This window comes from Oncorhynchus clarkii, chromosome 13, assembly GCF_045791955.1.
Source record: "Oncorhynchus clarkii lewisi isolate Uvic-CL-2024 chromosome 13, UVic_Ocla_1.0, whole genome shotgun sequence".
Taxonomy (NCBI): domain Eukaryota; kingdom Metazoa; phylum Chordata; class Actinopteri; order Salmoniformes; family Salmonidae; genus Oncorhynchus; species Oncorhynchus clarkii.
In genome coordinates this window covers 21,834,676-21,850,993 of record NC_092159.1, presented here as the reverse complement: position 1 = coordinate 21,850,993, position 16,318 = coordinate 21,834,676, and the positions used below count along the sequence as shown (strand labels likewise).

At 44.9% G+C, this 16,318-nt stretch overlaps 1 protein-coding gene across 2 annotated transcripts; it reads left to right on the top strand.

Moving 5' to 3' along the window:
- The first annotated feature begins 535 nt into the window (after nt 1-535).
- On the top strand, nt 536-15,937 carry LOC139424595 (ATP-binding cassette sub-family C member 10-like). 2 transcript variants are annotated; one of them, XM_071176584.1, is made up of 22 exons: nt 536-593; nt 1,112-1,313; nt 1,606-2,974; nt 3,227-3,454; nt 3,750-3,906; nt 4,063-4,211; nt 4,318-4,397; nt 4,511-4,682; nt 4,927-5,025; nt 5,212-5,401; nt 5,513-5,590; nt 5,783-5,968; nt 6,064-6,196; nt 6,920-7,112; nt 7,801-8,144; nt 8,393-8,562; nt 9,145-9,263; nt 9,587-9,840; nt 9,997-10,142; nt 14,236-14,333; nt 14,526-14,638; nt 14,803-15,937. In XM_071176584.1, exons 2-22 carry the CDS (start codon nt 1,123-1,125, stop codon nt 14,936-14,938), a joined length of 4,605 nt encoding a protein of 1,534 aa, XP_071032685.1. In that variant the 5' UTR covers nt 536-593; nt 1,112-1,122; the 3' UTR covers nt 14,939-15,937. The 2 variants fall into 2 exon arrangements, with proteins under 2 accessions (XP_071032685.1, XP_071032683.1); XM_071176582.1 differs by having other exon boundaries at nt 9,103-9,263.
- The last annotated feature ends 381 nt before the right edge of the window (nt 15,938-16,318 follow it).

Sequence of the window (16,318 nt, the reverse complement as noted above, 5' to 3'; positions counted from 1 at the left end):
ACTATTCTGAGATCTTTGCGCTATTCTAGGTGGAAATATATCTAAAGAGTTATAAGGTGTTTCATTAAAGTCTCCAGCTATTATAAGCCATGCATTTGTGTACTTGTTTTGCAGCTCAGTAAGCTTATCAGTCTTATTTGAGGTAAGAGTTGTACCTATACACATTGCATATCATAAAAAACACGTATCTAGTTTGGAGATCAATATAACCCATCTCCCATCTTTGGACATACAAGACTCTGAAATATCACCTCTAAATGTATGAGGCAATATCATAGTACCAGCTGAGTGGTAAGACCCGTGACTATAATAAACAGTATTTCCCCATTGTGATTTCCAAAAACTAGAATCTGAATCACAGGAGCGAGTCTTCTGGATTAGAATGAAATTTGCATTAGAGTGTTTACAAAATAAATAAAAAAGTGGTTTTCTTTTAGTTATGGTTCGTAAACCCCTGTCATTTAGAGATACAATATTTAGTTCATTGAATTCAATGCGCCCTGTGCTTTGGAGAAAACATACATGTGGCGCGTGACCGGAAGTTGTAACACTGCTGATGCTACGTTCCCCCATGAATCCAAAGCTGTGAACAGGTATTTCAATTTTTCTTGACAATTGTGTTACCCCAAGTTGCAGAGAGAGTCTTGCTATATATACGCTTTATATCATGCAAAAGGAAATGATTCATTAACTTGACGAACAATAACACACGCCGCTGGTGAGAGATTTGCTAGCCACTCATTCCAATGTTTACAAATGTCCCCCTAAGCAAGTGTGGCTGACTAGTGACAGTGACAGCTAGCTAGCTAGCTAGCTAGACCATGTACAACTGAATCATAGAGGTAGACTGCTTATAGAGACACAAACACATTTCTTATGACCAGCCAAAACAAAACATTTAGCTACATATGTACTGTAACTAGCTAGTACAGAACTGTGTTGTAGCCTATGTGAACTCACCCTTAAAAGCCCAACCTGTTTGACGAGCTAAACACCGGTAGGCCTGGTTGTAGTCAACTGCAAGTGTTGCTGACAGATTTGATCAGACCGGCTGAAAAACGAATTACAGAAGTAGTATAGATATCTGCAATGTTTATAAACGTTTCCCTAGATGCTTGGAGAATGGGGAGAGGTGTGGTGGCTGATTTTGGCCCCAGTGAGTTGTTCTCTGGCCTGTGCCACACGGACACCCTTGACCCGTTCCCAGTGTGGCGGGATGGAGCCATCAGCCCCTGTTTTAACCAGCTGGTTCTGGGAGCCCTGGCTCACGCTGTAGTGGCCGTCTTCAGTGCCTGCTACCTGAGTGCTCAGAGGTAATGTTAGGTCACACAGTCAGGCCCCTCACAAAATCACAAGGCATAGGCTAAAACATTCTGGCCACTATTAATCCTACAGCACATACAGTAGTATGCGATACAGACCCACATATTGTACCTACGTGTACCTAGGTAAAATAAAGATGTTTGATTTCTACCTCCAGAACAGTAAGTTCATGTCTGTACTAGATCCCTTTCTGTAGATTGGCATATTTATTATATCTATTATATCTAGCCAGGCCATATTTCAGACAGTTCATCGACCATTTTATCCTTTTGCATTACACAGATGCAGCCTCCTCCGGCCCTCTCCCCCGTGTGGTTGGGGCCTCAGGGTGGCCTCAGCCCTGCTGGTGACCCTGCTCTTCGTGGTGGACTTGGTCCTGGTGGTCCTCCTCCACCGGGGGGACATGTACCTGGACATCCTGGCTGATGGATGTGCCGTCCTGGCATGGCTGGTCCACTTTGGGGCCCTGCTTGTCCTCCAGAGGTCCATCTATAGAAGAACCAGGGGTCCCTCTGTGTTACTACTGCTGGTCCTGTTGCCTATCCCTAACCTGGTGGTCACCCTGCTGGCTTACGCCCATAAGGCCACCTACCTGGACCTGGCGGAGCCCTTTAGAGTGGCACGGCTGGTGCTCGCAGTCACCCGGGGACTCTCTCTCCTGGTCTACCTCCTGGCCTTCGTTGCTCCCTGCGTCGGTGAAGGGAGTTACACCTCCATGTCCGTCAATGATGCAGACAGCTCTCTCCTCATCCCAGAGAGTTCCTACCAGGACACGGGAGAGGTGGTGGCAGAGGATGGCAGTAGCTTCATCTCCCGCCTGATGTACCTGTGGTTGAACCCTCTACTGAGGCGCGGCCGGCGTGGGGAGCTGGAGAGGCCATGCAATGTCTATCTCCTTCCCCGGAGGCTCCGCACCAGTGCAGTGCGCCGACACTTCCTCCGCTGCTGGGAGGACTGCCAACAGAGGGAAGCAACACAGAGAAGGAACACTACACCCAGGCCTGCAAACAAGAGCCTACAGAACAGAACATGGACTTCACCCCTCCAGGAGGGTATAGCAGTGGAGGAGGTAGGACTGTTAAAAGTGTTGCACAAAGCCTTCGGGCTACGCTACTACTTGCTTGGTGTGCTGAAGCTAGCGGGCAACATGCTGAGCTTCGCAGGACCCCTGCTCCTCAGCAGCCTGGTGCACTACATGGAAGAGGAGGGGGCCCCCGTCAGCCAGGGGGCCTGGTGTGCCACGGGCTTCTTCTTCAGCACCTTCTTCTCTGCCCTTATCCGGAACATCTTTGCCTTCGAAGTCTCGAAGGTCTCACTCTCAGCGCGCGCCGCCCTCATCTCTGCCATCTACGGGAAAGCACTGCGGGTCAGTGGCGGCAGCCTGGCAGCGCGGTTCACCCTGGGCGAGGTGGTCAACTTCATGAGCACGGACACGGACCACGTGATCAACTTCTTCAACAATTTCCACGAGGTGTGGAGTCTGCCCTTCCAGTTCTCCATTGCCCTCTACCTGCTCTACCTGCAGGTGGGTTTGGCCTTCCTAGGAGGACTGGGTGTGGCTCTGCTGCTGGTGCCGCTCAATAAGGTGCTGGCCTCGAAGATCATGGAGAATAACAAGCACATGCTCACACATAAGGATAGTCGTGTCAAGGTGAGAAATTCTTTGACTATCTTTTACTTTTATCTTAACACTCCAACCATAGCAACACCTATATGAATGCTATTATTTTTATTGTTTAGAGCAGTGCTATTAAGTAGTAATGAAGTAGTAATTACAACATACAACTTCTATAGCTTTTATATTAAAAGTCTTCGATGTCAAGCTGCGAAACTGCTTGCAGACGTTTCACCTAAAGATGTGAGCTCAACAATGTCGTCTGTCTGCCCTGTCCTTACCTTCCAGCTAATGACAGAGGTCCTCTTTGGAATACGAGTCATCAAGTTCTACAACTGGGAGGCCTACTTTGCCCAGAAGATAGCAGATTTTCGGGGGCAAGAGCTGTCCCACCTCAAGGCCATTAAGTACCTGGATGCTGTGTGCGTGTACACCTGGGGATCTCTACCCATAGTCATATCTATCATCACCTTTGTCACATACGTGCTGCTCGGCCATGAGCTCACTGCAGCCACGGTAGGCATGGTCCATATTTCATTTTGTGAAACTAGAGTGCTTCATCCGATAGTAGTTTCCATTTAAAAGTGAGCAAAATATTTTGCAATCAATCTGTTCCAATGTCCTCACTAGCAATACCACCTTGTATGAAGTAATGTTTCGGATAGAACATTCCAAGTGGTAGCTATGCTAGAATGGACATTGGAACAGACATACTAGCTATTGAAAGACCTAACTGATACCCAGGAGCACAATGATGATGTGGGTGCATGAGACTAATTCGAATAGGGACACTTTCCCTCCTCCATTGCAGGTGTTCACCACTCTGGCCCTAGTGGGCATGCTGATCGTCCCCCTCAACAGCTTCCCCTGGGTCATCAACGGCACCCTGGAGGCCAAGGTGTCCCTGGACCGTATCCAACGCTTCCTCAAGCTTCCCAACCAGGACCTCAATGCATATTTCAGTCTCGGTAGGTGTGTGTGTGCGTGCTCAGCATAAATAAAGTACATTTTGCTTGTACATACATTATTAATTAATACATGTGCAATAACTGTGTCTATGAAAGTGAGATATGCAAATATGTGCATGAAATGTTTTTCATTGACTTTGTGGCTCCAACTTACAGTGGCCCCTGAGGACCCCCAGGACACCATTGTGATGAGTCAGGGCATATTCTCATGGCAGGGGCCTGGGCCAGACCACCCCACAAGCTCTGATACTGAATCCCCCAAAGGAAGTCTGATGCTCCATAGCCTCAACCTATCCATCACTAAGGTGTGTACCCTGCATCACAAACTATGTAACCTATACAGCTTGGAAATCATGGGGTCTACCATCTTATCACAGCAAAGATGTAGTATTTTTTTTTCTTGTCTGCCAGGGATCCCTAGTTGTTGTGGTGGGCAAGGTGGGCTGTGGGAAGAGCTCCTTACTGGCAGCCATCACTGGAGAACTCAACCGGTAGTGCTCACCGCCTCATTTACAAAGCTTACAAAGCTCAAGTAAATTTGTTTTGTTGGTTTATTTCAATGACCTTTTTGGATCTATCGTTGAGTTGTTACTTCCGTCTGTAGGCGTGGAGGTGTTGTATACGTCCAGGGCAGGGAGGATGGGTTTGGTCTAGCCGCTCAGGAGCCGTGGATCCAGCATGCAACAGTTCGGGACAACATCCTGTTTGGCAAGGACTACAACAGTTCTTTCTACCAGGCCGTGGTGGAGGCCTGTGCGCTCACGGACGACCTCAATGTGAGACTCACCTCTCTTTTTCACTTTCTTTATTTGTTTCTCTCTCTCTGCTTCAATCTCTCTTATCCTCATAGACAACCTCAATGCTAGCTTTATCCCTTGTTCCATTTTTATTTGGGCCCAGTCCAAACTTTACTTGACCAACCTCTAATATATTTGTTATATATCCAATGAATGTTAATAAACACAAGTTCCAAACTCGGTGCATTTGAAAATATTTGACTGAATTGTCTTGTTTGTCCAGATTCTACCTAATGGGGACAGGACCGAGGTGGGAGAGAACGGAGTGACTCTGAGTGGAGGACAGAAAGCTCGCCTGGCCTTGGCCAGAGCTGTTTACATGGTAAGAGTCCTCACCAGAATCCATGGTAACACAACAGCCATCTAGAAAAGACAGAGACTGTGTATCAGTGAATCTCCAACTTTATTTAACAAGCAAGCTTTTGCCAGGTTAGAAGTATGGATGGCAGAAAACATTAAATCATTTGCTTTTTGTATTGAATGTCAATCTCTCTTTTAAACGAACAAGGAGAAAGACATTTTCCTCCTGGACGATCCACTGGCAGCAGTAGACTCTGACGTGGCCCATCACCTCATGGAGAGATGCATCATGGGGATCCTCAGGAGCAAGACCAGAATCCTATGCACCCACCGCATAGAGTTTGTGGACAAAGCTGATGTGGTGATTCTCATGGACAATGGAACAATTATTAAAACAGGTAGTGAACTCTGGCCTTACGTTCTTCAATTGATAATGGAATAATGAATTAAATTTCTGTGTAAATGCATATGTCTGAATAAACTCTGTCCTTCTCATTCGTTTTAAATAGGTACACCTGAAGAGGTCCTTCCTTTGGTAGAAGCAGTGCCCAAGAACCGGAAGAATGACAGTAATGCAAAGGAGAAAGGTACCAGTAGTCATTTATGTCTCTTAGCGTTGTGTTTTGGAATATATTGCTTGCAACACAGTGCTAATATCACTGATGCAGAGGAATGAAAGTCCATTTGATTATTATCTACACCTTGTTGTTGAATTGAGTGATGGACTACTCCATGGAAAAATTGGCAGGTGTTTTTATTTGCGTTCTGACTTGAATCAGATGTCATTGAGCGAGAGGAGAAGCAGAGTCCGTCCAATGAGCTGTTTGCGGAGGAGGAGTCTTCACTGTCAAGGGAGGAGCAGAAGGCGGTGGGCGGGCTGGCCTGGAAGGTTTACCACACCTACTGGAGAGCGGTAGAAGGGCCCTTGGCTGTCTCCATCTTGCTGTCCCTACTCCTCATGCAAGGTACAGCTACCACCTGGCGCCTTAATATGACATCACACTTCTGTTGGCTTTGCTGGATTGTTTATGAATTTGACATTTTGCTGTCTCTGTCTCAGCCTCTAAGAATGTGTCTGACTGGTGGCTGTCCCACTGGATCTCTAACCTGAAGAACAATGGTTCCGCCCAGAGTGTTCTCATGCCTGCCTACAGCTCACCACACCTGCTGCTATTCTCTCCTGGAGGACTAATGTAAGTTAGACGTTGTTAGAATGTTGAGACTGATACACTGGATAAGATTCCATTACTCAGAATGTGCAGTGTCATTCCTCTTATATAATCCACTGTTAGGTTCTAAATAACATGGCAAAAACTGATGGGCAACTATAAAAGCTCAAACCAAGTTTATTCACCCAAAGGGTCGGACAGCTGAGCAGACAAAAACAGCACGAGTTTCCCCCAGCACGAGTATATATACCCCAATTTGGGTGAAGTATTCTCCTCTTCTCTAAACGTGACATCTTTATTGCTAGGCAGGAAGTTAAGTGATGCGGGCAATAAACAGTTCCTTCTCCCTTAATCTGACCTGACCTCTGCCCCACATTCCTCACTAAACCACAGCTCTCCACCCTTATCAGTGACTGCAACGGTGTGATTGCCTTTCCTTTCCTCAGTACATTCCAAGCTTAATTGCCTCCACCATATACATTCCTGCTACAGATAACCATTTACCTCTGGTGTAGAAACCAGACTATGGCACTCCATATTTCAAGTTTAGGAGTCAGAACCCATCACCACTTATGACTCCACACTGCTTTAAGTCACACTTAGGTACTCTCCATTGATATTACAGAGCCTCTAAATCTAAATCCTTTAGATTGTGCAGTAAAAGGATTAGGTGTCAAATCGCAGAGACTTCCATGATGCAGCACACACGCATGACAAGATTGATTCAAATGTGTGTTTTATCCCCAGGTTCCCTGTCAATATTATGGAAACGACAGCTTTCGCCAACATGAGCTCGGAGGTGAAGTTCTATCTGACAGTTTACTGTTCCATTGCGGGTGCCAACACGGTCTTCACCGCCTTCCGAGCCTTCCTCTTCGCCTTTGGAGGCATCCGTGCAGCATCGGTCGTCCACAACAGGCTGCTTGACACAGTCCTCAAGGTTGAGCGTCTTCTGTTCAGTTGACCCCTCGGGAAACTGGTTTAGTCATGACCATGGTCATGGTTTCAATCATGCAAAAGCAGTATTTTACATTTTATAGCATAATTATGATTTTTCTGAAAAATTATCACGGTTCAACTCATGCTGTGAGAGCAGTGGAGGCTGCTGAGGGGAGGATGGCTCATAGTAATGGCTGGAATGGTGTCAATGGAATGGTATAAAACATCTCAAAGATGTGGTTTCCATGTGGTTGATAACACTCCATTGACTCCATTCCAACCATTATCTATTCCAGCCTCTACTGTGTGAGAGTTGATGTTCTGTAGATACTTTACAGTGTACTTGTTTTGTCCACACATTCCTAGTGGTGGGTACTGTTTGTAAAAAAATATATATATATATGTTTTATACACGTTGTAGTATTTATTTTAAAGGTATATTTTTTTGTACATAAACAAAAATGCTTTATTGGATAGAGGTGAGACAGTGGGAAAGATAGTTTTAGACTGAAAAGGCATTGGTCCGGAGTCAAACCCATGCTGCAGCCAAATATGTGATCTGAAGGCAGTGGTTCAGATTGCTAGACTACCTTAATGCACGTGTTTGTAGTGTTTACTGTTTACATTGCCATGATAGAGTACAAACACACCTAACTAACCCTGACCCGCCTCTCTCTATATCAATCCAGGCTACAGTTACCTTCTTCGACACTACACCGCTGGGCCGTGTCCTTAACCGCTTCTCCTCCGACCTGTACAGCGTGGATGACACTCTCCCTTTCTTCCTCAACATCCTGCTGGCTAGCATCTTCAGCCTGCTGGGCATGCTGGTAGTGATGAGCTACGGCCTGCCCTGGTTCCTAGTGGCCCTGCTGCCCCTGGGCCTGCTTTACCACCTCACACAGCGCTTCTACCGACACACATCCAGAGACCTGAAGCGTCTGTGCAGCCTCACCCTCTCGCCGGTTTATTCACATTTCTCTGAGACGCTGAGTGGCCTCGGTACCATCCGAGCAAGTTCCAGTGCCTCCAGGTGAGGACGGTAAAGTTATAGTTAAAGTTAAAGTTATATAAGTTATATTTTGGACCCACTCTAGATCTGGTGGTTACCAACCTTGATTTGGCTAGTTGAATCAGGGGTGTTAGCGGTTAGATCTGAGCTTGCACAAAAGCCGGCTCAACTTGTACCTCTCTAGGATCAGTCCAAGGTCCAAGCCAAAACATAGTTGTTGTTTTTTTGGAAGGAGGTTCATGTTCTCCGTCTGTCTGTTGTGGCTCTAGATTTGAGGAGGAGAACGAGAGGCGTCTGGAGCAGAACCAGCGCTGTCTGTTCCTTAGCAATGCCGCCATGCAGTGGCTGGACATCCGCCTGCAGATGATCGGCGTTGTCGTGGTGACGGGCATCAGCGTGATCGCCGTCGTCCAGCACCAGTTCAAATCCATCGACCCGGGTGAGCACCCAGCTAGCATGTTAGCATGTGTCCCATAGTCAGCACAGGTTTAGCACAACACAGGCCTTGATTACACTGTTGATGTCTACTAGTTGTTGAGGCTGCTGTAGAGGAGAATCTAGAAGTAGTATCAGTACATGTACTCTGAGTATACAAAACATTAAGAACACCTCTTTCCATGACATAGACTGACCAGGTGAATCCAGGTGTTAGCTATGATCCCTTATTAATGTCACTTGTTAAATCAAGAATTTGTGTCAAGAATTGCAACGCTGCTGTGTTTTTCTACGCGCAACAGTTTCCTGTGTGTATCAAGAATGGTCCACCACCCAAAGGACATCCAGCCAACTTGACACAACTGTGGAAAGCATTGCAGTCAACATGGGCCAGCATCCCTGTGAAATGCTATTGACACCTTGTAGAGTCCATGCCCCGATGAATTGAGGCAGTTCTGAGGGCAATATTGTTTTTTATGGAGTATACTCAGTGTATGTCTTGTTTGCTGTGCCTAGGCCTTAATATGGTTGTTCTCCCTGCCAGGTCTGGTGGGTCTGTCCCTGTCCTATGCTCTGTCCATCACAGGCCTGCTGTCAGGCCTCATCTTCAACTTTACCCAGACAGAGATGCAGCTGGTGAGTGTGGAGCGCACCGAGGAGTACTCCACCACCCTGCCCACTGAGCCACAACACAGCAACCCACAGGTGAGGAGTCCTGTGAGGACATGTGTCTTATAGCATGCTACTCCGTTGCACCCCATTGAGGCTTCATAATTCCTTTTTTTCAATGTCAGAAGTGTAAGCCACTCTGTAGACCTTTTAGAAGGTTATGTGGCAGGTTTTCAGTAGCTGTCTTTATGAGGTGTTGGATAGGTGTTATTTCTAAAATTACTACATCTATTTGTTCAAGTTCTTTGGGTATTTTAGCCTGGTCAGTTACTTCTTACTGAAGTGGCCATTCAGGGGAATAGAAAACAAGTACATTTGTTAAATGACTGAGGACCCATCTACTTCCGACTTTACCATAGGTGCCCACCTCGTGGCCGGAGCAGGGTTGGGTGGAGTTCCGTGGGGCCGTGCTGTCCTACAGAGAGGGGCTGCCTAATGCCCTGGACGGGGTGAGCCTGGTGGTCCGGCCTGGGGAGAAGGTGGGGGTGGTAGGCCGGACGGGCTCAGGCAAGTCGACCCTGTTCCTGGCCCTCTTCCGCATGGTGGAGCTGAACCAGGGTCAGATCTTACTGGATGGAGTGGACACCAGCCAGGTGGGACTGGCCCAGCTCAGGTGAGAGGATTAAGAGATGATGGTGGTGATATGATTTTAATGTTTTTTTTTCAACTGATAACGATGGGGATCTGTGCATCTGTAATAAAAGCTCTTTATAGGTGATGAATTTGAATTTGATGAATTTTTTTACACTATTTGTGGCTCCCCCTTCAGGTCCAAACTGGCCATCATCCCCCAGGACCCATTCCTGTTCAGCGGGACAGTGAGAGAGAACCTGGACCCATGTGGACGTCACCCTGACCCCCGGCTACTGGAGGCCCTGGAACACTGTCACCTCAACCCTGTCATCAACCGCATCGGTGAGAGAGAGGGAGGGTGGGAGAGAAAGAGTGGGGGAAGAGAGGATTGAGGACAGTAGAGGAGGGAGATTGTGATGGTGATAGAAGGGAGATGATAAATTATGCAAATGAGAGGGTGATCTAGCAGATGAGAAATAGGAAGAGTAGTTGAATTAAACAGACAAACAGAATGAGAGACCAATGGAGAGAAGATGGGTATCAAACAGAGGTGAAAGTAAGCCGGTACATTCCGGTACCAACAAAATAAATAGTGGGGGTACGTCATACCAGTAAAACGTGACCCATCGCAATTTATTTAAAGGAAATGCCAAGAAAACTATATTCAATTATACCATTATTTAACATTACCGCATGTCGGCTGCATGAAAATGAGCGAGTCGAAGAAAACACTAAAATGTTGGAAAGGTGGAGGAGATAAGTGACCGAGATGCGTGCGTACAGCATTGGATGCATCATTTCGGGATACAAGTGTAGTGGGCCTAATGACAATCGCCGAATGTCATTACACTTTTAGTTTTTTTTGTAACAGATTTGTCTTTCCATTCAGCAAATTGCAGGTGGATGCTGGAATTATATTGTGAGTGGCCAAACGTGCGTGTGAAAACCTCATGACTGGTTGTTTTTATGCCACATTCAAAGTTAACAGGGAATCTATATGTAATCTATGCATCTAAACTCAGCAAAAAAAGAAATGTCCCTTTTTCAGGACCCTGTCTTTCAAAGATAATTTGTAAAAATCCAAATAACTTCACAGATCTTCATTGTAAAAGGTTTAAACACTGTTTCCCTTGCTTGTTCAATGAACCAGGAAGAACCATAAACAATTAATGAGCATGCACCTGTGGAACAGTCGTTAAGACACTTAACAGCTTACAGACGGTAGGCAATTAAGGTCACAGTTATGAAAACTTAGGACACTAAAGAGGCCTTTCTACTGACTCTGAAAAACACCAAAAGAAAGATGCACAGGGTCCCTGCTCATCTGTGTGAACGTGCCTTAGGCATGCTGCAAGGAGGCATGAGGACTGCAGATGTGTCCAGGGACATAAAGTGCAATGTTCGTACTGTGAGACGCCTAAGACAGCGCTACAGGGAGACAAGAGAGACAGTGGCAGACCACGTGTAAGAACATCTGCACAGGATTGGTACATCCGAACATCACACCTGCGGGACGGGACAGGTACAGGATGGCAACAACAACTTCCCGAGTTACACCAGGAACTCACAATCCCTTCATCAGTGCTCAGACTGTCCGCAGTAGGCTGAGAGAGGCTGGACTGATGGCTTGTAGGCCTGTTGTAAGGCAGGTCCTCACCAGACAACAACGTCACCTATGGGCACAAACCCACCGTCGGTTGACCAGACAGGACTGGCAAAAAGTGCTCTTCACTGACGAGTCACGGTTTTGTCTCACCAGGGGTGATGGTCGGAGTCGTGTTTATCGTTGAAGGAATGAGCGTTACACCGAGGCCTGTACTCTTGAGCGGGATCGATTTGGAGGTGGAGGGTCCGTCATGGTCTGGAGCGGTGTGTCACAGGATTGTTGGACTGAGCTTGTTGTAATTGCAGGCAATCTCAACGCTGTGTGTTACAGGGAAGACATCCTCCCCCCTCATGTGGTACCCTTCCTGCAGGCTCATCCTGACATGACCCTCCAGCATGACAATGCCACCACGCACAGAACGAGCAGTATGGCTGATTTCCTGCAAGACAGGAATGTCAGTGTTTTGCCATGGCCAGCGAAGAGCCCAGATCTCAATCCCATTGAGCACGTCTGGGGCCTGTTGGATCGGAGGGTGAGGGCTAGGGCCATTCCCCCCCAGAAATGTCCGGGAACTTGCAGGTGCCTTGGTGGAAGAGTGGGGTAACATCTCACAGCAAGAACTGGCAAATCTGGTGCAGTCCATGAAGAGAGATGCACTGCAGTACTCAGTGTCTGGTGTGGCCACCAGCTGCATTGACTATTACTTTTGATTTTGAACCCCCCCCCCCCCTGTTCAGGGACACATTATTCCATTTCTGTTAGTCACATGTCTGTGGAACTTGTTCGGTTTATATCTCAGTTGTTGAATCTTATGTTCATACAAATATTTACACATGTTAAGTTTGCTGAAAATAAACGCAGTTGCCAGTGAGAGGATGTTTATTTTTTGATGAGTTTATGTGTCATTCTATGATTAGACTAGTGCTGAACATATTACCGCCACACCGGCAGTCCCGAGCCAGGAACGCAGTCAAATTCCACGTAACCGTTTAGTCATGGTAACTATGCTTCTCCAAGCTCTGATACTGCTGATGATCAATAGTAGCCTACCAAACTAGCTAACTGCCTGGTACTCAGCACTCTATTGTCCTTCTAATCACTCTGATATCAATGCAAACGTAATCAATGAGCTCATGTTGCGCAACATTTCTATAGGCTATGCAATTGCGGGAGAAAAGTGTTTTGATGGGATCCTCTTTTTAATAGAGGCCATCAGCTTTCTATAGGCTAGGCTTTCCTAATATTAAACACATTACTTTGCTTTAAAACAGAAGTATAGCCTACCTGGCTGGCATTAAAATGAACCACGGGAAAACTCCATTCGCTATTTAAGCGCATAGATGACATGTATTTTTCCCCCTGCCCCTGTTCCGAGACAGGTCCATGATAATGGTCCATTCTAAATGAAAACTAATTTGACACAAATTATTTAGTATATGTAAAGGCAAGATTAAATCAAGAATAGTCTAATGGGTGACATTATTAGTCCTTCACTTGTGAATGATCCCACTTGTGTGCATTAAGGCAAGAAACAACTCCTGTAGCCTAGCCCATAGGCCTATATGTTTTGATAAGGTTTGAATCACAACTAAAGTGGCCAAATAACTTCTTCAAATTTAAGCTCATTAATCCATTTTTACAACCGGTGTAGAGCCTAACGTACATAGGCAGTGCGTGAGTTACACATTTGGGGAAAATCATTTTCACCATAAAAAATGCACCTTTTATAATAAAGAATTACATGCATAATCGCAATATGGTCACTTTTGAGAATGGCGTTTTCCCGCTAATTGATTGCATTTTGGAACATTCATGCTTATAGCCTACCGCCGTGTACTTATTGCTATGCTTATAATTTGAAGAAATAGCCCAATAGCTTATCAACATTTTAAGCTAAATGTTCAGATCTGTTGCATCAGCCTCATTGCTTTTAAAAGGTTTTTTATTTTCTAATAAATTTGCTAAAAACCTGTTTTCGCTTTGTCATGATGTGGTATTGTGTGTAGATTGAGGATCAAAATTAATTTAAGTCATTTTAGAATAAGGCTGTAACGTAACAAAATGTGGGAAAAGTGAAGGGGTCTGAATACTTTCAGAATGCACTGTATATTCAGACCAAGCACACAACCGCCACTGGCCGTAAAAGGCATTGGTTTTTTTAAGGGGGCATTACTGCCACACTAGGGGGATGCCACCGGGAAATTTTTAGGCATTATCAAGTGCTTGTCAAATTGTGAATGAGAGACTGATGAAGTGTGTGTGCTGCCTGTGCAAGAAACAAAGCAGAGCTCATGCCTTTCATGCAACTTTTTTCAAATCATCATTAGTCGCATCTTGCAGCCTTAGAAAGTATTAAAAATCAAAACATATAGCCCAACATTTGTATCACAACTAAAGTTCCCTGTTTCTTTGTTAACCCCTCAACACAGAATAGCCACATGTGCGCACTCCCTTTAGAAATCGTTTGGAGAAAACATCCTTTCTATTTTATTCAGCTATGTTCAATTGAATTCTTCCTACTATAAAATCATCATAACGGTCAATTACTGTGAGACAGGCAGTTATTTGCTTTAAAATCACAAAATGTCATGACCGCCACAGCCCTAGATTAGACCCATTTAAAAATGTTAAAAACGTGGTATGTCCTGTGCGGTAAGAAATTAATTCTACTTTCACCCCTGGTATCAAACCAAGTGAGAGTGAAAGAACAAGGAAGTAAAGGAGAGTGAGGAAAGGAAGAGAGTGAAGGTAGTAATTAGTTCATGTTTGTGTCTGTAAGAGTTTGGTCAGGTGGCCTCACTAACCTCTGAGTGTATTTGTGTATCTTAGGTGGTCTAGGTGCTGAGGTGGGAGAGCGGGGCAAGTCTCTCTCTCTGGGACAGAGACAGCTGCTGTGTCTGGCCAGGGCTCTGCTGACTGAAGCTAATGTAAGAACCAGCCCACACCATCCATCCATATCGATTGCTAACATGGCTTTGAATTCATCCATCCATACCAATTACTAACATGGCTTTGAATTGTCAACCATCTGTATAAATTACAAACATGGCTTTGAATTCAACCATTCATATCAATTACTAGCATAGCTTTATTTCTCAACCATTGTTTCCTCTCTATAGATTCTGTGCATTGACGAAGCTACAGCCAGCGTTGACCAAAAGACTGACAAACTGCTACAGCAGACAATCAGAGAGAAGTTTCAAGACAAGACCGTCCTCACCATTGCCCATAGGTAAATGATTCAGTGAACACAACTTTACATAATGATCTTAAGTTCTTTAGTAGACATTTATACCGAATTATACATAACTTGAGTTTTTATGGTACATTTTTAACGTAATTTGATGTCCTAGTTTAATAAAGTGACACCTTGATTTTCTCTTTCTCTGTCACCAGAATCAACACCATCATGGACTCAGACAGGGTGCTGGTGATGCATTCTGGGAAGGTGGTGGAGTTTGATACCCCTGCTGATCTGTGCCAAAGAGACGACTCCATTTTCTGCAAGCTGGTTGGCGGGAGGGGAGAGTGAGAAGAGAAGCTATCAGAGGACTAATGACAATGGGAAATGTCAATGGGGATCTCTCTCTGTTTCCCCACAGGAGGCCAGTGGTGGTCAGACTCTGTGGACCAACCAACCACCCGTCCAATGAAGGTGGTAGAAGTTGGCACTATAATAATTACTGGTCCAGGGTCAGATTATAATTTTTTTATCCCCATGATCGTTAAGGTTAGGATTTGTTGTAGGGTAATTTGATCCTAGATCTGTAGTTAAGGGCGGCAACTTCTGCCTTGAGGCCCACCGACTGACATTTGACCTCAGAGAGTAAGGTCTGAATAGACCAACCCGAGCGAGATTATACTTTTACTACATTTTAGGAAGTCCGGTTAATTTTCTAACCTGGGCGTCATGTGGAATTTCTCTGCTTTTTATTCATGAAACACGTTAATGTGGTACGAAAGAACTGTCGGTGTCAACAGCACAGAGGTAATGAAGAAACAATGAAAAAGTACTTTAATTGCTTTTGTATGAAGGGAGTATACTATAGCACTATAATGGATTTTGGCTGAAAAGTTGTCATCCTAGACAAGTCAGTCATTCACTTTGCAGCATCATCAATCATTTATGAATGTCTGAGATTCCTTTTGCACCTGGTCTGTTGACAGTATGATCTGTATAGCTAGAGTGCACAATAATGGACATTCTTCACATGTTTACACACTGTTTTCTGTACGGACGTGCTACAGACAAATATATAATTTGTGATAAATCAAGACAATTAAAAGTTACTCTTTTTCTATTTGTTTACCATTCACACAGAGCACATTTGTTTGGAAGCTCCTCACAATATTGTTACGTCTGAGGATTTCAAGCCATTCTGTAGCAGAACTACTGCTACTGTAATATACTGTAAGAGAGAACATCTCAGGGAGAATCACCTTTACATGCAGCGTTTTCAGTAGTGGTCAGTACTCTCATGTACAGTAATATGAAGGTGTAACATATTCTAAATAAAATGGCTGCACTGGTTTTACACGTCTGGTCACTTTTTAGATTTATTGAGTTTGCTTGAACATCATTATGACAATCGTCACAATCGTCATATTTCTATGATTTACACATCTCGTTATTGTTTTGTTGAGTTTGGGTTGATCAAAATGTCAGTGCGATTACATAATTGCGATTAATGGTAATTGGAAGGAGTAGCCCCACCTTAAAGGTATGGTAACACAGTAAGAATGTTATGATGTCTCAAATCAGTTCTATTCAAGTCTTCATCCCTAGATCATGCCACACCTTCATTGTTGTGCCTTATAATTACCATGAGTCATGAATGAACGCCTAGCAGCCCCTCCCTTGAAACAAGACAACTCTTTGGCACACCTGCATTTTTGTTATATCAACAGACAA

Excerpts from the sequence above, each read along its gene's own strand:
- LOC139424595 (XM_071176582.1), top strand. The coding sequence starts at position 1,123 with ATGGGGAGAGGTGTGGTGGCTGATTTTGGCCCCAGTGAGTTGTTCTCT. Across the intron at positions 4,398-4,510 it reads ATCACTGGAGAACTCAACCG|GCGTGGAGGTGTTGTATACG; the intron begins GTAGTGCTCACC and ends TTCCGTCTGTAG. Across the intron at positions 5,591-5,782 it reads CAGTAATGCAAAGGAGAAAG|ATGTCATTGAGCGAGAGGAG; the intron begins GTACCAGTAGTC and ends GACTTGAATCAG.